At 38.2% G+C, this 25,159-nt stretch overlaps 1 protein-coding gene across 1 annotated transcript in view; it reads right to left on the reverse strand.

Moving 5' to 3' along the window:
- Nucleotides 1-25,159, reverse strand: part of LOC150089407 (ribosomal RNA processing protein 1 homolog A-like) — a 386,532-nt gene that overhangs the window by 145,396 nt on the left and 215,977 nt on the right. The window contains exons 8-9 of the mRNA XM_090389971.1: nucleotides 18,297-18,394; nucleotides 12,209-12,379 (exon numbers count right to left, since the gene is read on the reverse strand). Of these exons, the coding sequence (XP_090246097.1) occupies nucleotides 12,209-12,379; nucleotides 18,297-18,394 (269 nt within the window). The remainder of the gene's footprint in view (nucleotides 1-12,208; nucleotides 12,380-18,296; nucleotides 18,395-25,159) is intronic.

Consider the following 25,159-nt stretch of genomic DNA (forward strand, 5'->3'; position numbering starts at 1 on the left):
TTTAGCCTTATTGACTAAATGTATTATACAATTTAGTCAATAAGGCTAAATAAACACTTAAAAAACTCATGGGAAAATATAGGGGAACAAAGCCCCAAGGATATAAATTTTTATTACTTACTTGTAGGGAGGGGAATTTAGGTGTTCAGTAACTACCAAAACAACTAAGGCTATGATGTGTCGGTGCAACGTGTCTATAAATTGTGATCTGCTCAGCTGTTTTTTTTTTTTTTTTCTATGAAAATCTTCCATAGGACAAAACCATGCTACACTCGCCCGAGACAAATTAATTCAGCCACATGAAACAAGATAAAAGTTCCTCCCACCATTAACTGGCTTGAGATCCTAGTCAACGTTGGGAGGAACACCTTGTGGAAGGACACTGATTATAACCAGTGCTATCAGTGAGCGTAGATTACCCTGTCTACCTCATAATACGTTCACTAACTAATCAGAGTGAGAATAATACCACCTTTTGACCACAATACAGTTCGTATGCATCTTGGCATGGACCCCACTGGGTGTCCTATGGTGGCACTACCCATGTGTTGCACAATGGGTCCAGTAATGCCTGCACATTGTAAGTTGGATGGTCGTAACATCGAATGCCCTTTTCCAGTAGGTCCCAAACATGCCTAATTGGTCCTTGCGGGGGTAGCACAGTTGGTAAAATATTCATCCACCCCACACCAGCTGGAAAATATCTGAATTCGAATCCTGTCGATGACGCGAGGAATTTTTATGAGCCATTTTCACAATGTGGCTGAGTTAGTCAGTCTCAGGCAAGGGTAGCATTTTTTTTTTCCCGGAAACCTGAAGTTTTCAACCAGCAAACAGAAAATCAACCACAGAACACATGCAATTTACAGACAAAATATATACGGTGCAATAGGCTTAAGTTGCTGACACTCCTAAAACCATATAACAAATAAGCATGTTAATCGAGTTGCGATCAGCTCAGTTAGGCGGCCATGGGAGGATGGAGAATTCATTATCATGTTCCTGAAACCAGTTAGCAACCTGCTGATCTTTGTGGTATGCCATATATTCTTGTTGATACATACACCAGATGTTTGAATACCCTGTCCCCATGAAGGGGTATACTTAGTTGGTGACAACAGAAAGGTAAGCATTCCCATCGAGCTGTTGGTTAATGGTGATCACAGGCATCAGGGCATGTCACGAAAAGTTCCTAAACCACACCACTACCACCTCCAACCTGCGGAACGCCGACAGTTCATCCAGGTGCCATAGCCTTGTGTTGTTCTCTGTATGTTCATCAGCACGATAGTGTTGGAATCAGGATTCATCTGTACTACTTGTTTCAGGCCAACTGCCTCCAAATCTACAATAAACTGGGCATCAACCCTGATAACTTCTGTGAGGACAAGCTCTACAGAAAGGAATACCTCAAGAACTGTTACCAACTATTGAATCTGTTACGATCACCTACACCTGGAATTTTTGCCTGCTGCTTTCTTTTTTTCTTTCTTTATTTATTTTTTTAAATTCTGATGTTTATTAGTATAAACGTTGTTTTATTTGAAACGTATGTAAGTTCAATTATGTAAATATCTCAAGTCGAGCATGCATGTACCCTTGTACATGTGGTTCCTCGCACCTCAGTATGTAAATCTCTCACCCTCCTGGCACACTGCCGTCCTGGGGTGACGCACAGTTTCTTGTGGTTAATAAACGGATAATAATAATACTTTCATCAGAGCAGGTGACAGATTTCCGCATATCAGTGGTCCATTGAGCTTCACTCCGTGATAGCCTTCAACTACCATAGACTACAAAAATTAATATAGTGCATATAGCCTATGTGGAACTTGCTATTCTTACATTGTACTGGGTGGTTAGCTGGGCTACTGTGTTACAACACACGAGGGTCAACATGAGGGTCGACCATGTTTGGCTGTTCCACATGTGGCTTTTGGTTGGTTATTTGTCCACCGTTGAGTCAGTCACAGTAGAGACGTGGTACCACAAAAGGGGAGCACTTAACCATGTTGACTGCTTGAGATGCTGGCACCTGTATGCCTTGTCCCCACAATCATTTCATGTTTGAAATAGGAAAGATCTCGATGCCGATCTATTCTTCCTTGCAAATTCTCAAAAACTGATAGCCACCTGTGCGATCAGTTTTTGGGTGTCTGTAACAGTCATGTATCAGCCGTTCCCAGATTTGAGCCTTCACCATCATCATCATAGACCAGTCCATTCCTGCACAAGGGAGTGTTGAAAATGCTCTTGAGTCATTTAAAATGGTGCAAAGGTTGCAATCAATGGATTTACTTGTAAAAACTACACAGGGCCCAAACTCAGAATTATTATTAAAATCTCAACACCTAGGAGGGATGTTTGAAAAGTTTGTGGCCTGACTATGCTTTGTTTGAGTTCTGGTAATGTGCTACTTTATAACCTAATCCCCCATTGAGTCAATACACTTTTTCTGCTACCAATACTGCAATGCTTTGATTCTGACTGCAAATAAAGTTTTTTTCCCTCTTGCGCCTCTAGGAATGCATCCACTGCAGTAATGCCCTCAGCTGGTGGAAAACTGGATATTTGTTCAAATTAGGAATTAGACAAGTCTAATGGAGTTAGATCTTATGAATATGGGAGATTGGTCCAAGAGTTCAAAGCTGCATTTGTGCAAGTGCAGCTATGGCAATGACACACTTGTGAGCAGGTGCATTGTCCTGGTGAGACAACACTCCTTTGCTGAGATTTTTTTGCCATTTGTCATTGATGTTTTTGTGTAATATGCCCCTGTGACTGTCTGGCCATTCTGAAGGTCTCATTCTCACTAGCAATGTGCCAACAGCATCCCAAAACACTGATGCCAGTAGAAGGAATTGATTTAGCTTTCTTTGGAGGGGAGAGATCTGTGTATCCACTGTTTGGACTGCTCCTGTCTCTGGCTGAAAGTGATGGACCGAGATCTCATTCATGGTCACAAACCTTATAAAAAAATTTTCTAAATCTGCTTGAAAATAATGAAAATGTTCACTTAACAATTCTTGTGTTTTTTTATCTGCTGTCAACAACTTTGGGATGCATTGTGCTGACATCTTTTTTCATAGTGAAAACTTGTTATATGTGGTATGCACATTCATGAGATGCCTGAATATATATTGGGAACTTTCCAACTTGCTCAGATGAGGTCAGTAACATACACTCAAGAGCCAAAACATGGTATGTATCCTATATCATGTAGGAGTGACATCACTGTTCGACACAGCAGACGTAGCAACAGCACTGTAGCGTGTCTTTGATGTTTTCATGATCATTTTCTGAGATGCTGGGGGAGCAGCATCTCAGCAACAGCAGGCGTTGTTGGCTGTTTGAGTGCTGGCATAGTAAATGGTTCAGAGACACACACAACCACCCATGCCAAGATGCGGGAGACCGTCATTGGTTGAGTTAGGTGAATGGCAGTTGGCACATGCTGTCCTGGACAAGCTGGTCCGTGATCCCTCGATTAACAACAGACTACAATCAAGGTGCACAGAGAAATGTTTCTGCGCACACTGTCCAGCAGTTGCGGATAGGCTTAGAGTAAGCAACCTGTTCATGTGCCCACATTGGCACCTTAGTCTGCAGTGGGCACAAGAGTACCATTTATGGGCACTGGATGACCAGAAAAGTCACCCGAGCTGATAAATCAAGGTATTAGTTCCATCATGCTGAGGTGTATATTTGACAGAAAGCAGGTAAACAGCTGTAAGCAGACTGCACAGCTGGGTATAAACAGGCCAGAGGTGGTGGTAGTATCATGGTTTGGGAATGTTCTCATAGATATCACTGGTCCCCTCATCCCTACTGCCAGATCCAATAGAACTTTTCACGTATCTGAAAACGATTAATGTCTACAGTCACTTTTAGACCTATTTCCTATAACGTATACAGTCACTTCGAGACCTATTTCCTATAACGTATACAGTCACTTCTAGACCAAAGTAACAGGCGCAATTTGGCCATAGTAGCCCTTGCGCCATTAAACCCCACTCCAACAACAACAACAGCCAGATCCAATCTCAACATTGCTTTGCACCAAGTTTTGCTTTACATGGTGACAACGTATCCAGATGGCACTGGACTCTTTCAACAAGAAAACATTAGTCCACACTGCAGAAATGGTTTGAGGATCATGTTCAAGCATTTCGTGTGCTCCCTGGCTGCAAAATTCCCCATTAACACCAATCACATTGAATATTTGTGAGATGTAGTGGAATGTAGCATTTGCCAGTGTCTTACTCCATTGTTGAACTCTAGAACATCCTTCTGTACAGATGGGCCTTGAGGACACCTTCCAGTTTCCTGGAGGCAATGCCACCTGGGTGCAAGCGGTTATCATGCCAAAAGGTAGCCCAATACCAATATGCTATAAGATAGATGGCCATGTTTAGGCTCATGAGTGTACTTAGGTTATAGTTACTCTTGAAATATAAAGTATTTTACTAATAATGGATACAGCAGTTTGAGCTGGAGAACAGTGCTTTACTGGTTTCTGTTCCAATAAAGGAACAGAAACCAATAAATTTTAGAATATTTGTGCTTCTGGTAGCTCTAGCTACTTGGTCTCTGAATAGTTTCGCCTCCGATTAAAATATTGGTTTGTTTCATTGCCACTGTGAATGGAATTTACCTAACATTGAATGGAGGGATCAGTTGGGACAGACTTGGATGTAGAACTCTATTTATTTTAGGGTGTCTGCCTCTTTTTAGGACAGTAAGTTGAATAGGCTGAACTGTCTGAACATGATAAAAATTAATTTCAGTTAAACAATTTGCACTGAAACTTTTGAGTTTGAGTTATGAATCTTTGCAGATATATAGTTTCATGATTTCAGTTTGCATATTGATATTGGCCCTAGCTTAGAAATTGCTAATATAGGTAAAAATTACATGATAGGGATTACTACGAGGGCTATTCAATATTCCAATTCACCATCCTTATTTTGATGGTCCCTTTCAAAGTAGTACCCATTTGATGAAATTTACTTATTCCAACATTTCTGCCATTCTTCAAAAACATGGTAACCATTTTATGACATGCTTTTGAGATTTGCTTGTCTTTATAACTTCTAATGACTAGAAATATTTTCCTTGCAACTCCTTTAACTCTGGAAATAAAAAAAATCACGGGGTACAAGGTCACAGTGTAGGACAGATGAGGAACACATCTAACATTAATACTGGCTAAGTACTCAATGGTAGTATGAGCAATGTGAGGTCTTGCATTGCCTTGATGCAGCATCCATCCATCTGCATGCACTTGTGGTCATTTGTGACAAATGTAATCCCATAGTGCACAGTAGAGTTCTGTAGTCAAGCCGTGTAACAGTTGTATGACGTGGCACATGTTGGTAAATCATTCCTCAAATATATATATAAAAAAAAAAAGAGGTGATCATAACATTTCCTGTAGAAGCCACATTTTCTTTTTTAGGTGTTGGCAATAATGTGGACTTCAAAACAGAGCTTTGTTGCTTACTCTCTGGGTCAAAAGGATTAAGTCCTGTCTCATCCACCATTATCACCTTGTGCAGAACCTCACCATCTTCAGTAACCATCTGTTGCAGCTTCTGCCAAACCTCATGTGAACTTGCTGCCCACATGAATAGTCTTGGAACCCAGTGCGCAAATGCATGCCATATGCACATGGCCATGGAGAATACTGCATGTGCTTCCTGCTGATATTCTCAACATCTCTGCCAGTTGCCTTACTGTTATACAATGATCACCTTTCATAATTATAGAAGCAGTGTTTGTTTCTGCAGTGACAGCAGTGGCTGGAGCTCCAGGACTGCTGATTGAATCACATCCACCTTTAAACATTCTAAACCATATGCAAGCCATGGTATATGGATGTGTAATTTACCATAAGCCTCTTAACATTTCGTACACCTCAGCTGATGTTTTCTTCACACAGAAACAAAATTCGGAGCAGAATACTGTTCCTCACTTGTCGTCCATTGTTACATAGACAAAACTGAACACACATAAACCTGACTGTCAAGGTACACGCTGTGTACATGAGTCAACTGCATAGTTGCTATGCAATGCAGCTTGGTTTGGTCTTAAATTCTGCAGCTCAGCTAGAAATAGCAAGCAGTACAGTTCATGAAAAATTATGATCATTCTTTATTGAACAGCTCTCATAACTGCATAGGTATCAGGCTCAAACTTTAAAGAAATTAACTATTATTTTGAATTGTGAATTTCTGTACTACATTCTTGGTACTTTGCTTCATGATGGACATTTCATAGTGATAGATTTTTACAGCTGGTGAGTGGATTCTCAGATGTGTTGGGCTTGAGTCAAGGAAATGATTGTGGCGTTGGCCATTTCTTAGGATTTTTTCACATTTGATTTCAGGCAGGTGTGGGATTAATTATCCCTTGTACACCACTTGGTCACTCTTGTCTGGAGGGCATACAGTGGGAGAGATGGATTAGGCAATTAATACAAAGATAGTATACACTGGTGTTCAAAGAAAGTGCATCTCCTAGGAATTTCACATTTCTACCACTTTTTCGCAATGGTATGTCACATTAATGACTAGCAATACAAATATAAACAAAAGATATTTATTAATAGTTAAGGCAAAGCTAAATAACATTTGACAGGTGCTCTCAAAATATTCCAAAATGAGCATTTGAAACCTTTATGGCTGTTTTGAGGTCCATTGACTTCAAAATGAAAAGTTCGCTAGGTGCAAACTAATATTTAGCTGAACCGCCTCTGGCCTGATGACAACAGCACACCATCGAGGCATTGACAAGATCAATTTCTGAAGATAATCAACTGATAGTTCGTGGTTCCAAACACGAATTATGGCTTCCTGAGGTTCACGAAGGGTCTTTGGGTTTCTTTCTGGCAACTTCAGATTCCACACGATGCCAACAGTTCTCTATAGGATTCAGGTCTGGCTGTTTCCTGGCCAGCTGAGTTGTAATGGACCGTTCTTCCAACCATTTTTTCACCTGTAACGAATGTAAACACATTACCGTCGAACCTCAGAATGAAGAAATGAAGCTAAAGCAACTACAGAAGTGCCTACTTACACTTTTCATCCGATGACAAGGAGTAGTGTCGTCCTGAAAGATGCAGTTACTTGGCAGGTTGAAATGGTCTCTAATGGTTGGCAGCAATTTGCCTTCCAATATAGCCAGGTATTCATTGGCATTTACAGAACCTTTTATAAACTGCATGTAACCTACTCCGCGATATGAAATGCACCCCCATATGATTTGGCTGGTAGAGAATTTCATTGAAGACACCATAAGTCTGGATGGTATTCTTCACATCTACGGCAAATTGTTTCTCTCCCATCAGTCATGCAGGTTGAATTTCTTTTCAACTGAGAAAAGAACTAACTTCCACTGCTTGGGGGTCCATTTGACATGCTCCTTACACAAAATTAATTGGGCCTTTTTCATTTTTTGTGTGAGAAGGGGCTTCTTCTTAGGATGACAGGCTACAAGTCCATTTTTAAAGAGGCATCTTCTGACTGTTACTGCACTTGCTACCACTCCTGTATGTTCTTCCCATTCTCTTTTAGGCTCAGACGAACAAGCGTTATGGTTTATAAGGCATAAGTGCTTCAAAATGCAGTCCTGTTTTGGTGTAGAGACTCATTTGCGTCCAGTTCCTTTTTTTCTATCAGCAGAACTAGTATTCTTGAGTTTGGAAAGAAATCTACCACTGTCGACTGATTACAAGACACTATAAGCAATATGACGGGAAGAACATCCTTCCTCATGTAAAGCAACAATAGCACTCTTTCTTCGTGGTGTCAACTGCACGTAACTTGCCATCTGACACAAGCAAGGAATGACTGCAAATCTTGCAGACCATGCTTATATAGCTGAAAGTAACAGCTGATGCAATATCACGTCATAACCTACGCATGTCAATCTTACCTGATGCAATCTGTAATAAATATTGCCATATACTTATGTTATTCGGACGACAATTACAATTTTAAGGGGTGATGCACTTTCTTTGAACACCAGTATTTATCCTTGGTCTCAGGCTTGGTCCTCATGCCTGTGACATTAATTCTATAAGAGTGGACATAAGTCCAGAAGAACCTATACTTAGATATTCATGTTGAAAACATGAATGTTTAGTTTAAACATTCACATCCAACTTTTCCCAAGAAAAATAAAAATAGGTTACCATAAGCCTTATTGATAAAAAAGCAAACATTCATTCTATTGTTAAAATTCAATAATGCAGTGCATTATACAGTATAACTGTACAGGGTGTTTCACATAACACTGGCTCCAGTCACTGCAAAATAATTAGAGAAATCTAGACAGGAGCAAAATGAGAAACACAAAAAAACTCGGTCAAAAGTAACTTTATTTATTCTCTTCAAATTAGATAGTATGAATCAGAGCTGTTCATGAATCAATACGTTCTATGTTGATAATAATATTTGTAAAATAATAAGAGGAATTGACCTCAATATAGTACGTAGAACACAGACGTGTTCTACGTACTATATTGAGGTAAACTCCTCTTATTATTTTACAAATTCTCTTCGAATAGTTATAAGAGATCTGGAAATGATGTCTTATTGTGAACGTGTAATCATCTTCAAGGTGACCTGATGCAAAACAGTGATGTCGATAGCCTCGATATTTCTTTGAATGCTGTCCTTCAGTTTATTTATTGTGTGGATGTGCTCAAACTCTTCTTTTCAAATATCCCCACAGGTATAAGTCACAGGAAGACAAATCTAGAGAATGTGGCAGCCACAATCCTTTGCCAACTGTGCGTTCCTCTGTGAATCTGTCATGAACACGGGCCAGTGATTCACATGGTGTGACCATGGCATGATCCTGTTGAAAGTAGCAGTTTTCCCACTCGTGTTCCGTTAACTGAGTGCAGAAGTTCTCAAAAATCTGAAGATAAACTGCTGTATTCACTGTAGTGTCAAAAAAATATTGGGCCAACGATTCCATTGCCAGAAACAGCACACCATACCCCGATTTTCTGATCATGAAGCGGTTTCTGATGTAAGTTGTTAGGATTTCCAGCACACCAGTATCAAGTGTTATGAAAATTCACATGACCATAAAGATGGAACCACGCACCATCACTCATGAAATAAAGTAGTGGGTCGAGTTCACCATCTGCAATCTTGTTAAGGAGCCACTTACAATAATTCAGATGTTTTGCTGCATCAGGTGGCAGTAATTCTTGGTCAGTTATCACATGATAGTGTTTTCAATTTCAGGTAATGAAGTACACAAAAACAAGAAGTTAGTTTCACTCCAGTTTGTTGCAACAATTTCCTGATAGATTTTCTGGAGCTAGCTAAAATTCTCTTTTGAATGTCCAACGCTGCCTCTGGAGTCCTAACAGAGGGTAGATGGTTTCCTGGTGCATTTACAACGGAACCTGTTGTCGCACATTTTCCAAGTAAGCACTGAATAGTAGTCTTAGCTGAGATGGTAGCAAGAGGAAATTTCTCACAAAACAATTCCTGTGTTTCCTTAAAAGAGCCAGTATGTACATAGGCTTCCACTATACAAATCCTTTCTTACACAGAATACGGCATTCTTGACAATATGCTCACACACCGATCACTTATGAGAGGCAAATGCCAACTGTATGTTGAGCAACACAAACTGAAATGATTTGGCTAAAATTCATTCTTTGAACAACTTCGTGTGTTAGTTGTTCAAAAATGAATATCACACCAGTATGAGGAGAGTCGGTTTTAGATGGGACACCCTGTATAGCGAATATGTAGTAGTACAGTTCAATGTGTAAAAATAATATATGACCATATCTGTAATTGTAATCCAGTAGGCATTTGCTTAGGGGAAACATTAACTCCACAGACACCAATCATAAAGAATTATACTTTACAAACCTGACAGGCATTGCAGAAACTGTGGCACATAGTGTAGCTGTCTTAGTGTTCCAGGATATAAGTGGTACGGTTTTTTTTTTTTTCCAATTTTGGCTGATGCTGTATAAACTTGCTTTCTTGCATCATTTTCCACTAATAATGGCCTAATTCTAATGACCTACAACAGAGTGAGCTAAGGAAGGCATAAACTTAAGTAAGAACTTAAATGCTAGACTGTAGATGGCTCACCCGTACAGTCTAATATTTATCTCGTACTTAACTTTGCCCTCTCCTCAGTTCTTAGTTTCCAGGTGTCCACTGGTGCACCTATGTCATATAATGGCACCATGACTACTTGGCTGCTTAATAGATGCCTTAGATTACAGACAGAAAATAATACAGGTTAATAACCTCAGAAAATATGGTGAAGGCTTACCTGTTGACCTGCACCTGGACTGATATGTAAAGAAATGGAAGTCAAAAGCCAGTATCTGTTAAAGTACAGATGAAATTTTCCTAAGAGAGTAACTGAATGTAGAGATACAAAGGGTACTAGGAAAGTTTTGCAATATGACGCAACAATGAATCACAGGAAGCTGCTTGTTGCTGCATGTTGAGACATGTTCATACGTGCATAGTAGCCGCCACCCCAAGTCGATGGGCTCAGTTATTCATTAGTAGTGAGAGTGTAAAGTGCTTGCGATGGCATCGTGGTCACGAAATGAGAGGACAGTTTTGCGGTATAATTTCGTGCGTGGTTTAACCATAGACCAGTGCTTAGAAGAAATGACTCTTGCACTAGATGATGATTGTCCACATCGTACAACGATATTCAGGTGGTATAGAGAATTCCAAAGGGGAAATTTCACTCTGGAGGATTCTGAGAGGCCGGGAAGGCCACGAACGTCAGTTACGGAGGAAAACGTTACTGCTGTGAGGAAAATGCTTGACGAAAACAGGCGAGTGACCTACCAACAGATAGAGGATACTTTGGGCCTAAATGCACCAGCAATTCGTTCGATTCTGCAAGATCATTTGCACGTGAAGAAACTTTGTTCTCTCTGGGTGCCGCATCAACTGACTGAAGAGCAGATGACACGTGTGACTTGGTGCCGGGAGATGTTAAAAAAGTTGGATAAGGGACAATCTCGGTATGTGAACAACATCGTGACAGGTGACGAGACTTGGCTGTACTATTACGATCTGCCGACCAAGGCTCAAAACAAAGTTTGGGTTTTTGATGATGACGATACACCCGTAATTGTCAGAAAATCCCGATCTGTAAAGAAGAAAATGATAGCTGTATTTTTCAAATCGAGTGGAATTGTGGAACGTGTCGTTTTGGACACGCAGAAGACAGTCACAGCTAAGTGGTACTGAACAATGCCTGCCTAAAGTCATTGGATCTATGAAGAACCTGCGGCCAAAGTCAAGAATGGACACCTGGTACCTCCATCACGATAATGCTCCAGCTCACCGCGCCAAAGCCTGCACCGAATATTTGACCACGACAGGACTGAAACTTCTCGAGCACCCTCCCTACAGTTCAGACCTTGCTCCCTGCGACTTTGCACTGTTCCCGCATGTGAAAATGAAGCTAAAAGGGAGGCGGTTTTCCAGTGATGAGGACCTTCTACGGGCTTGGGACAACGAGTGTGCTTTACTCCCTAGTGAAACTTGGCAGAACTGGTTTAAAGATTGGTTTCGGAGGATGGAGAGGTGTATTGAATGTAGAGGAAATTACTTAGAAAAAATTAAATAAACAAAGCTGTATTGCAAAACTTTCCTAGTACCCTTTGTATATGCAATTTTTCAAAATATTCCATTGCCTGAATTGAAATACAACACTGTAATCTTTCCTACTTTTAAACAATAAAAATAGTGGTTGACTTCAATAAGTTCTAAGCAATTGCAGTTAGGATATATGTATTTTCTAAAATAAAATGAATTTTAAAAATATTCTGTTTGATAGTGAAAATATTAGTCAACTATGATGGGACAAACCAAGAGGCTATGTTTCTTTAGAACAGCTCAAAATCTGACAATGCAGAATTTAAAACTATACAATTTAAATCCATGAGAATGAAATAAAGTGGTGATACAAATATAACTGGTAGTACAACTGCAAATCCACATTATCTAAAGTTGGTTTCATTCACTCAGTGAAGGAATTAATATAACTATATATTTCTTTACTTCTTTTGCACGCTTTGTCTCTATTTCTTTTATAACCAAAACCAAGTAGGAACTAAACATCAAACTTTATTTTTTACACATATAATACATAATTAGTGTGAAAGTAGTGAGATTATTTGTTTTTCTCTAACTTTCTCATCTTCTTTTTCTTCTTCCACTGAAGCTTTTCACTGGCAAACTTATCATCATCATTCATAAGTCTTTTTGCAGCAGAAGAAATATCTTTTTGTTTGATTCTTGGAACACCTGCATCTGACACTGGCCTATCAAATGGGTTAATCCCTTTAGATACATCACGAAATCTGAAAGAACATATACGTTTAAATTAACACTGACAGAGAGAGAGAGACAGAGAGAGAGATTTTCAGTATTGTGGGTGATATTATTGCACCAGTGTATTCAGTGCATTATGTCTGTACATAGGAGTGTTTATTGGTTCATTTGCATACTGAAAAATCTGGAACTCAGAGGTGTACTTGCTATCTTTCTCATTTTGCATGAGATCACCTAACTACGCCTTGACCTGACTGAACAGACCTTTAAGAAATCTTTAATCTTCAATCAGAATCTTCTCTAATCGTTTGAAACCTTTCCAAATAGTGTGTGTATTATGTATATATATATACACACACTGAAGAACGTTTAACATGAAAAATCGGTTAACATGAAAAAATAATCTGATCACAACAAAATGCTATGTGATTTCATACATTTATTTTCTTTTAACATGAAACAAAAAACACTTCACATGAAAAGATTTTGCATCTCAGAAGAACAAAAAATATACCAGCCGCCGCATCGTCACTAAATTTTTACTCTTCATGACTATATAACTCAACTTTCTATTGACTAGGCCGACATCTGATAATAAACAATATGTAGATAGTACAAGGATTCTGCTTGCTGCACTCCACCCTTATCATTTTAAACAAATGGGATTACCCGTCGGCAGGGAACACATTTCATTTGCAGTCTTGAAGTGAGTGACGTGTACTGTATAAAGTACACGTCACTCGCTGGTGAATTTAGTGTTTAGTAAAAAATCCGTAAATTTATCACCAATCAACTGTACAATGGAAAAATCAAGGCATAAATAAAGCACTATTCTGCTTTGTTTATGCCCTGTTGTTCTATCGCTTAAAATTAAAATGGAGTTGCTTAAAGCAGTAGATGTAGGGGATCCTTCGAAAAGACATTTGTAAGAAGTTCGGAATCGTTAACTCTACGTTGTCGGCAATCATAAAGAAAAGAGACCAACTTACTGCAATGTTTGAGTGCAATATGTTTGAGCCGGATAGGAAACAGATCAGAATGGCTAAACACAAAGATTTGGAGGCTGCATTGCCTGTTTGGTTCAAACAAGCTAGCTCTCAGAATACTCCAATATTGGGACCTCTATTAATGGAAAAAGTGGATGTGTTTGCAATTCAAATGGGGATTGAATTCACTGCGAATCTAGGCTGGTTGGAATGTTTCAAGAAAAGAAATGGCATCGTTTTTAAAATGTTTGTAGTGAAGCAAATCAAGTTTCGCCGAGTATGACATCAGATTGGATACAGTCTACATTGCCCACAGTACTTGAAGAATATAGCATGAGAGATGTCTTTAACGCCGATGAAACGGGGTTGATCTACCGCTGCTGACCCGATAAAACTTTATCGTTTAAGGGACAGCAGTGTTCTGGTGTCAAAAAGTCCAAAGAGGGCATAACAGTAATGGTGGCTTGCAATTCGGACGGATCTGAAAAGCTGCCCTTATTTGTTATTGGGAAGAGCATGAATCCATGCTGTTTTAAAAATGTAAAAAAAAAAAAAAAAAACTGGTTGGGTACATGGCAAACAAGAAGGCGTGGATGACTTGCGACAACATTTACTGATTGGGTTTTGAATTTAAATGAGTGCTTTTTACACGAAAAGCAAAAAGTTGCCATGATTGCTGATAATTGTCCAGCTCACTCTGAAGTGAGATCAAAAGCTATAAAACTTATATTTTTGCCTCCAAACACTAAGAGCATTTTACAGCCTTGTGATTGAGGCATAATACAGAATTTAAAATTTTATTACCAGAAACAATTGCTAAGAAAATATTTGGTGGCAATCGAAGAAAAGAAGATTTCTATGTAAACTTATTGGATGCATTGCATATGTTGCGCACTGCTTGGAATCTTGTAACACCAAAGACTGTCAAATTGTTTTTCATGCGGGATTTTCCAAAATGAAAGATTTAATACCTACTCAAGAGTCTCAAGACACTGAACCAACATTCAGTGAAATGTTTGGGCATGTCTCATCTCTTTTAGAAAGTTCGATATCTTTGGATGAATTTGTCGCAGTTGATGATACTGATTTGTGTACAGCGCCGATTTTAACAGATGGTGATATTTCGAACATTGTACGACCTACGGAATGGATCCCGTGGGTGAAGATAGTGATGATAATGTAGACAATGCCATCCATTTGTTAGTTCCTGTTCCTACTACATCAGAAATGCAAAAACTGATAAAAAGTATGCGCAGATATTTAGATGTACATACGAGTGGTGAAATGAACCAAATGATGGACGACACTGAACAATTGTAGATAATAAGATAATAAATAACACAGTGCAAAAAAAAATCAGATTTTTATTTTTTTTTTCTTTTTACATATTGTGTGCTTTTATCTTATGTAGTCAATGTTAATAAAATTGTGTTTGTAAAATGCCCCTTGTGTAGTGTTATATAGTGCATAAAATGCTAACTTGTTTAAACTTTATCTTAACTCTTGATTATTACGACATCATAAACATTGGTGATGTTTTCTTTTTTTGTTTACTTCTTTTAACATGAAAAAATATTTATGTCCCTATGGTTTCAGGTTAAACGATTTCCACTGTACATATATATATATATAGATGGGCTTTCAATGTAACTCTTTAAAGGAAAAGTTGAAAGAGTTACACAGAAAAGAGGTATACAGTAGTTGTTCTTAACTATGTACTTAAATACTTGTTCTTAACTATGAATAAAATTTTGATACAGTATTTTCTAAACATGTTACTCATTATTATAACAATTAAAATCTTTTAAACACATTTAAACGTTTTTCTGTTAATTGTATATGGTTGCATAAGTGTTTAGGCATACATAGAAAACAATTGGGCTATTTGGGTGAGAGAACAGTTTTTTCCAGAACTTCACGTTTTCGCGATGTGTTGACATGTATCCCCTGCAAATATGAAGACCCGACTATGTGTGTGTGTGTGTGTATATATCTATATATAAAATATTTAAGAGATAGTATTAAAGAGTAAAAACAGATAAGATATTTGAAGGTTAAATAAACAGGATAGGATATGGCAAATGCACCGAAGCATGCAAAGCAGCAGCAATGGATGCAAATGTAAGTATGTGCATATTATAAAAAAGACAAATAAAAATAAAGATGGTAGTACGAAACATCCGGAAAACCACAGGCCAAAAAGGAAGATAGCCGAAAATGTAGTAACCTAAAAAAAAAAAACGTAACAGCAGCCTACATCAGATAAAGGCAGGAAATCTTTTTTGCAAAAATACTCCAAAACAGGGAAGAAAAGCAAATATGCAATTAATAAAATTAAAATAAAATCTGATGACGGCAAAGTGAATATTGATACATGATCATCAGGGGCTACACCTAACCATGCATCAAAGGACTGCATTTCATACTTGCCAATAGCTATGCAAGAGAAAAATGAACAAAACAGAAAGATATCTCTTACATAGTATGGGCAAAGTAGTCCCTGTGCAATTTTTAAAAATGAAGATACAAGTAAGAATTAGTAAAATTAAAATAAAAAGCTGGAAGATTAAACAATTATACCTGAAAATGGTGACTAGAAAATACACGAGGTCGAACCGATAGCTGCAAATGAAGCAGTAACAAATAGGGACAAATCTGTTAAATAATACAGCAACTAACGTGACAGAGATCTATGTTTTTTTTTTTGTCAGTTGTTGGCGCATCGGCTTCTGTGGCTATAATGCACCTCCCAAAGTTTTTGCATTTTACTCTGATCCAAGCCCGAGGCAGGATTCGAAACAGTGAGCTTTGGGTTGCCAGGCAGGCACTTTACCCACCTGGCTAGCCTGGTCGGCCAGAGAGCTAGAAAAAAAAATGGAGGACTGGTGACCTCGATAATAGATTTTAAGACAGTTTTTAGAAACAAAGAAAAAATAAACTGAATTTTGTTCAGACAAGAAAGGTAAGAAGAATGTGGCAAGAAGTGCAACAGATAGGACTATATAAAAAAGAAGAGGCGGTAGTTTAAATTTAGCATCGTGCAAAGCAGCAGATGGCTAAAACTTAAATTGATATAAATAGTGAATTAAAACCAGTAGAGATAACAGAAAAATAAAAATCGTTTTGACAAATCAAATGCACTAAAGCAGCAGCAAAGGATGCAGATGTATATATAATAATAATAAATGCTAGTAACACTAAAGGCCACAAGGAAAAGAGTAGATTAATCTATAGTTAATTTACTCTTTTCCTTGTGGCCTTTAGTGTTACTAGTATTCTTAAAAATACAACCAATTTATGTTTTGCAGTCTTTTGATGGTCTTGTTTGTAAATCCGTTTTGCCATTTAGCCTATACTGGCATTAATCTTTAATTAATCTACTCCTTTCCTTGTGGCCTTTAATGTTACTAGCATTGGCATTTATTATATATCTATTTATATAAGTTATATGAAAGTGGCACCTAGTGCAAAAATTTTCAAAACTAGATCCAGAAAAGAAATTGTAAACAATGTATGGTATAGTGATGTACACTTCTTTTTTTTTTTCATATTGCTGCCAGATGGCATTATAAATATACACCAATGAGCCAAAACATTGACCAGCGAGTCGTTATGCAAATCGAAGTAACTGAAACTGTGCGGATTGGGACACAGTATAAAAAACACCTGATACTGAACTCCGTTAATCAGTTACTCTTGTTCTTCAGATGGGAAAGGTAGCGGACTTAGGTGAGTTTAACAAAGGCCAAATTGTAATGGCCAGATGACTGCATCAGAGCATATCCGAAACGGCATGGCTGGTGGGGTGCTCACGGTCAGCCGTGGTTAGTACCTACCAAAAGTGGTCCAAGGAGGGGGAACCCACGAACTGTTGGCAAGGCGTTGGATGAACACTGCTCATCGATGCTTGAGGTGAGCAAAGACTCTCCCAGATCGTATGTGGCAACAGAAGGGAGACTGTGGAGCAACTCGCCGGTAATTGGAATGCTGGTGAAGGAAGTAACGTGTCACAACACACAGTATATCGAACCCTGCTGAAAATGGGGCTGCATAGCAGCAGGCCGCTCCAAGTGCCCAGGCTAACCACGGTTCACCAGCAACAGCGCTTACAATGGGCATGCGAGCATTGAAACTGGACCTTGAGTGATTGGAAGAAGGTAGTCTAGTCTGATGAATCACGTTTCCTGTTGCACCATGTGGACTGCCGGGTATATATGCATCGTTTACCTGGGGAAGTGATGCCGCCTGGATGTGCCATGGGATGAAAACAAAGCCGGTGGCAGCGGTGTCATGCTTTGGGCGATGTTCTACTGGGATACCCTGGGTCCAGTCATCCATGTGCCAGGTACTCTGACCTCTACCACCTACCTAAATATCATTGCTGACCAGCTACACCCTTTCATGGCAACGGTCTTCCCTTCTGGCGGTGCCATCTTTCAGCAAGATGCCACAGCGCCTGGATTGTTCAAGACTGGTTCACGGAACATGAGGAAGGCTTCCAGGTATTACCCTGGCTTTAAAATTCCTCAGACATCAATCCTATTGAGTATCTGTGGTTTGTGTTGGAACAGCAACTCTGATCTGTGGCGTCTGAACTATAGACCTTACAGGAGTTAAAGGATTTGCTGGTTACGTGTTGGTACCAGATACCACAAAACACATTTAGAAACCTTGTAGCATCCATGCCTCGCCGGGTACAAGCTGTTTTGGCTGCACGTGGAGGACCAACATCATATTAGGTAGATGGTCATAATGTTTTGGCTCATCGGAATATATCGGTTTAAGCAAGCATGATTCACTCATCCTAACAATTTTGTCATAATCAAGTTTCATTGCATTTATTTCTTCCCTGTCATACTTGACTGTGTTTACATACAGTAAAGTGTTTTTTTATCAATGATTTATATGTGCATGTTACCATGCCCTCAGTGAAAAAAAAAACAAAATAAATTTTACATACTTTTTAATTAAGCTGTACATGACATCTCTGTTCTTTTTGTGAATGCCTTCCTTACTGGCATATTTCAGAAGGAGATCTCCAATTGCCTCATAATCAAACTGCAAAAAAAAAAGAAAAGGCATAAGTTGGATGGCGAGCAACATGACCATCAATCAAATATTTCAATTATTTATTAAGGTTTTCAGTCAGTTACATCTCAACTTGTAGCTTTTGTTTATTTCTGCCGCTTCAAATTTATTATTAAAGTATTGAAAAATGTGTTTTATTTTGGCTATTAAAGTTTTGATTCTTTCACTCCTCAATATTTAATAATTAAGAATGCCTGGCAAAACATAAAAAAGTTAGATGAAGAATTATTTTCAGGCAAAATAATTCTTCAAAGAGGCCTCTGGGGTTGGGAAAGTTCTGACTCATAATAACTGCAATGGAATACACCAACCATTTATGACTGAAACTTTATTAAAATAATAATAAGATAGGATAAAATTTTGTTATACGATGACTGAATTGCCTGGAGAAATTTAGTGGTTCTCCTCCCAGAAGTGTTCAGCCACAGCAGATTTCACATTCTGCGGTCTTTATTGTCACTAATATCTTCCTCCATACAGTCTGTCCTGGTATAGCACGATAGTTGTGTTCCTAGAAACCCTCGTGCAATGCAAAATCGTGCAATATAAACAACAGGCCCTATGGGAAAAGTGGGGTTAGGTGCCGACCACCCAAGATTGAACAACACACATTTTGAACCAAAACATTACCAAACACAATAAATAATCGGGTAATTTTAATCATTATAAAATACTTACGTATTTTATAACGATTAAAATACGTAATAAAAAAATATATTTTTTTATTATAATATAATAAATAATAAAAAATTTTTTTTATTATATTATAATAAAGTATTTTTTAATACTAAAAAAGTATTTTTTACGAATAAAATACGTATTTTATTCGTAAAAAATTATAAAATAGTCATAATAAAATACTTATGTATTTTATAATACGTAAGTATAAATACGTAAGTCGTAATAAAATGCTTACGTATTTTATTACAACTATTACGTAATAAAATATTGCTAATGCTTTTGCTTCTATCGTAAGCAAACTTGTTTTTTCTTTGATTTTCTATCTAAACAGATGACAGCCGTTCCATCTCTTCCAATTCTTTGTGTCTTAATCTAATGGATTTTAATTACACTGAGTTGGTCCTGCTATCAAAGTTGTTTTTATTTTCTCTGCATTCTTTGTAATTCTCGGCATTGCCTCATCTAGGTCTGTAGCACGTGCAATATCACAAGGTCTTTCATTTCGCTCAAAGCGTTTCACAATTCCATATTTTTGCTCTATCGACAGAGGCGGACTGGCCATAAGCCTTACCCGGGAAATCCCAGTGGGATTTTGGGCATAAACCGTAGTATGAGGCCACTATAAATTTTCCCGGGTAAGAATTTTTGACCCAGTCCGCCTCTGTTTATCGATATTTTTTTTTTTTCTCTCTGAATCTCCAGTGTCTTCGCCAGGACGTTTCCTTTTCACACCTTTTAAGTATTTTACTAATTTTTAGGGAATAAAGCACAATTACAAAACAAGCAGGCACGCTTAAAATACACATAAACAAAGCTGCGCGCGTGTAGCAACTGAATAAACAACACCGTAAAGGCAGAGATACACTATTAACACCTCACATTTTACTAAAGCACATTTCTGGGGGGTTACTACCATAAAACAATAAAAACAATTTCCAGTTGCGTTTCTGCTAGTGGAATCTGTTATAAACTGGTAGTAAACTCCATCTAATTGCATTTGCAATTATATCGATAGCTGGAATTGTTGGTTTTTACGTTATTATGGTGAAATGTGTTTCCCCTTCACTGATATAAAACACATTTTCAGAATCTTCTTCATTCCTATCGTGTTGCGTTCAGTTGGGGTGATTCCACGTTCGACTGCCATTTCTTGTAAACACAAAGGCAAATCGTGCATAAGCGAATTCGGTTCGTGTTATATAAGATAACATTCCCCTATTTATAAATTGTGTATGATCGAATTCGTGTAATGTAAACACGTGTTATACGAGGACCGACTGTACGATCTTTAAACCTGTTTTGTTTCTCCAACATAGTACTCCCGACATTTGATCTCATATATAACCCCACTTGTATGCTCAATAGGTACAGGATCTTTTACCTTTTGACATGACTGTGTGCAATCTTTGCCCTTGCAGCTGTACACAGCATGTCTAACAGGTGCGGAATATTCTAGAAATCTGCTCTATTAAGCCTGGATAGCATTAGTAGAGGCATACAATGCAAGAAAGCAAGCTTATCTAGCATCAGCCAAAAAAGAAACCCCTTGCCAATTCACCCATCCATTCACTCCAATTGTTTCTCTAGTTCTGCCTTGAACCTATTTAAGTTGTTGACCTCCACTGCAATAGATGGAAGTTTGTTCCAACTATCAACCACCCGCAGGCTAAAGGCATTCCGCACATCCGTGCTATCAAAATTCCTGTGCATCAATGACAAGACACCATGAGGTACTCTTGCAGCCTGTTTGCACTGTCAGAAAACTTCATATCTGACTGCACAATTACTCCCAGATCCTTTTCATTCTCCACTACCCTGAGCAGTGTTCTCCCCAGGATCTATCAAATGGGTGCACCGCCTGGCTAAAATTTAAGCGATTCTCGTGGTACAGTATGGTACTTCTTACTGATCACCATCAATATTAATTCGAACATAGTATGTGATCAAGGATAATGCAACAGGAGCATATAATGTTAAATTATGCAATTAATTTTTGCTCTGGATCGCTTAAGTTGCATTTATAAATAACAGAAAATTTTATAATATTGAAAAGTATTACATTTCCCCACCCAGCTACTTCATTATGTCACCAGGCTGGCAAAATTTCTGGGGGAACACTGCTGAGTGTAGTACCACCCAGTTGGTACTTTACCCTGGGGTTACTGCTACCCATACGCAGTACTTTACATTTGTCAATGTTAAACTTCAGTTGTCTCAGCCCATCTGCTCAACTTTTTTTAAATCATATTTCAGTAGCATACTGTCATTAACAACCTTCGTTTTGTCTGCAAACTGGACATTAAATCTGATACACCTTCATTAATAAATACAGAAAACAATGGGCCCAACACTGAACCTTGGGGGACTCCACTGATAACATTAGTCCACAAAAAGCGATATCCACTGATTACCACTCTGTCTTCTCCCACTCAACCATCCCTTTATCCATATCAGCAACTTACCCTTAATGCCATGCTGCTCCAATTTGTACAGTAGCCTTCCATGTGCAACAGTATTAAAAGCTTTCCTAAAATCCAAGTATATATCAAAATTATTTTTTGCATCCAGTTCCTTTGTGTCCACATCATAGTATCCAATTTTTTTTCTTGTCCTCACCTTTTTCCCATTATTATATATGAGGTCAGCGTTTTTACTGTTTTTAGGCATGAAATTTTTACGGCTGGATGCCCTTCCCGACGCCAACCCTCACCCTTTATCTGGGCTGGGGATATGCGGTGGTCATTCCCTGACCTTCTGCATCCTCCGTATTTGGTGGTCACAGGCTTGAATCCCGGTCAAATCAGGAAGCGTGTGCTATGCACTGCTGCTACTGCCCACCTGGCTATGGAGGCACCCCCATCATAGTATCCAATTAAATTAGTCAAATAAGACTTCCCCTTAACAACCCCATGCTGTGTCTGAACTATAACTGCAATCTTGTCTAGATAATCCTGCAATGCTTCTTTAACCGGTGACTCCATTATTTTCCCCGGAACAGTAGTTAAACTAACAGGTCTGTAATTACTTGCATCACCCTTTGACCCTCTTTGTGAATTGGAGATACATTTGCACATCGGTGGGGACCTCCTCTGAGTCTAAGGATGCTCTCATAATCATGGCTGGTGCCTCCGTAGCCAGGTTGGCAGGAGCAGCAGTGCATAGCACATGCTTCTTGATTAGACCGGGGTTCGAGCCCGTGACCACCAAATATGGAGGATGCTGAAAGGTCAGAGAATGACCACCGCATATCCCCGTAGCAATATGGCCTTAGTTGCTAATGCTCCTAAAAAAACCAAATAACAAATAACAATGGCTAAGGGTTTGCTTACTTCCTTTGCTGCATCCTTTAATATAACTGGATAGATCCCAACCACCACAGGTGCCTTTCTTATGTTTAACTTCAACAATTTCTCCTCTACTTTTCTCAGTTATTATAAAATCATTTAGCTTCCTGGTAGTCTGATAAGCTTCTGGCCTCCACTTCCCTAAAGAATTTCTCATGTGTGAATATAGATGTAGACTTGATTACAGACTAGCTTATATCTACCATAGTCTTCTATGTCACCTAATAATTTATATGCATCCCATGCATTTTTATTCTGTGCCACGAGTTTCATTAGTTCATTTGCTATTCATATAGGCCTAAACGTTGAACAGTTTTTCTTAGTTGGTATGAAAAGTCTAGTAGCTAGTATGAACATTCTAGATAATAGGGAATGTATGCAGTAACAGCGGGTGAGAACACCTGAATGGGTATTGGAACCGGAAATAGCTCAAGAGCTTGCAGATTTGTTCCTTGGAACATAATACCATCAACAGAGACAGGGGTGTGTATTCATTCCTTCTTTGAAACTGTAATTCTTGGATGGGATGAATGGTTCAGCCTGGCACGCTCCCGAGCCATTTTCAGTCTCCACACACATGTGGAGGCTAATACCATGCTCCTACAGTAACATGTGCTGTGAGCCATGATCCTACTTATGTTATTTAAGGATGTGCCATGACAGTTAAGTTTTACTGTTGATAAAGGAGGAGGTGGTCACCTTTGAAAGCTACCGTTGTTTTATTGCTTTTAATTTGTAATATTTCATATATTTTAATTTTATCTATCAATTTACTGCCTTTAACCCTTCACTGTCAGTGTATTTTATTTTTACAACAAAATTTTATCTTGTCTTATTTTATCTTATTATTATTTTAATAAAGTTTCAGTCACAGACGGTTGGTGTATTCCACTGCAGTTATGAGTCGGAAAATAAATTCTTTTGAATCTGTTATGATTCCACCTGAAATATTTTGAAATCAGTCAACTACCAAGCAGAAAGCAGTTAACTTTGCGCTTGTGCATTTTTCTTTGGAAATTATACTGTCTAAGCCGTATTTAACAACTGTATTTCATAATCAAATCTATATACAGTACAGCCCTCCCCAACTTATGTGAGGGTTGCGTTTTGCAGAACTCTACGTAAGTCAGAGTTTTCCTAAATGCTTATGCAACACTCGCAAATTGATTGAATTTGATTCAAGCAAAAAAGAAAGGTTTGATGAACATGTAAATAGAATTATTTCAATTTTTTTATCTCATGCACAGGAAAAATTACAAAAAGATAAAGGAGACAGGCATAATGTCAGCAAGTTTTACCTTTCGAGCGTCATTGCCAGAATCAACGTCTCCAGCTGATAAGTATGCTGCTGGGGAAGTTGAGGGCTGTGGAGATTTAGAAGGGGTTTTTTCCAACTCATCACAAAATTTCTCTGCAGAATCAGAACTGGTGACTTCACCACATACATTAATGTTTTGGAAACCAACGTGATGCTTGAACCTATTAAACTACCCATTGCTTGCCACAAACTTGGCTTGGGGTTCACATTACTTACCCTTAATACCTTCATAAAAACTTCTTGCTTTGCTTGAATGGCCATTGGACTCGGGGAAACCCGCTTCTGAATCTGATTTTCCATCTATATTATTAATAGCTTTTCCATCTTCAATGTAGCACCTGAATGCTGTTTTGTGATCACTGCTGATCTTAAATGCATTGATCCTTTAACATGTTCTTTTATACACGTGCTATCCCTTAAAATAGGATTAACTGTTGAAGCAGCAAGACCTAATTCCTTGCAATAGATGACAAACTTTGTCCTGCTTCATACTTCTTAATCATTTACACCTTCATTTCTAAATCAATTTTGTTTCGTTTCCTAACACTGCTAGCACTTGTACTTTCTGTTGGTACCTTCCCTTCACCATTGTAATAAGTAAATAGGAATGAAAAGAAGATTCTGATAATTTATTTATATTTTTTATATGACTGAAGATTTCAGTGAAGGGGAAACACATTTCACCATAATGAGGTAAAACCCACACAAAAATCAGTTATCAGTATTATCACAAATGCAATAAGATCAAGTTTACTACCCATTTATAATAGATTGCTCTAACAGAAAAGCTCAATAAACCAGAAAGTGCAAATTGTTTTATGGTAGTGACCTCCAGAAATGTGTTTTAGAAAAATATCACAAAGCATTCAAAATTGATTCTTATAACAGAACATATGATAACGATGAAAGTGCAGTGCACTTTGAGTGTGAGAGAGAGAGAGAGAGACTAGTTATATGGCAAAAATTAACTTCCTAGGTCTTGGAACGAGTTACTAAAGAAAAAAAAAAAAAAGTGTTACTGGGTTCACATTGATATTTTCATGATACCTTCATTTATTCCTACAGGATGCAAAATAAGGTTCCACGATTATTTTAAGTTTGCACCGGCCGGCAAAAACTTAACATAAAGTTGAGTATTACATAAGTGCCGGGGAGTGGCTGTATATCCTCATTAATTCAATATTGGATTATTTGAAATGTGATGTATTTCAAAGTTTTACTATTTCCCAACATACCAATATAGGATTTTATATGCATTTTAGTGCAGATTATACAAAATAAATCTACAATGTGACACTTGAATTTTCTAGCTACTTCAATTTCTAGTTTAAGGTTTGACATTCTCTGTAATCTTTATTTAATTTGCACATTACTGTTCATGCGTTTGGCTGT

This window comes from Mastigoproctus giganteus, chromosome 2 (assembly GCF_048544385.1).
Source record: "Mastigoproctus giganteus isolate SK-2022 chromosome 2, ASM4854438v1, whole genome shotgun sequence".
In the NCBI taxonomy this organism is placed as follows: domain Eukaryota; kingdom Metazoa; phylum Arthropoda; class Arachnida; order Uropygi; family Thelyphonidae; genus Mastigoproctus; species Mastigoproctus giganteus.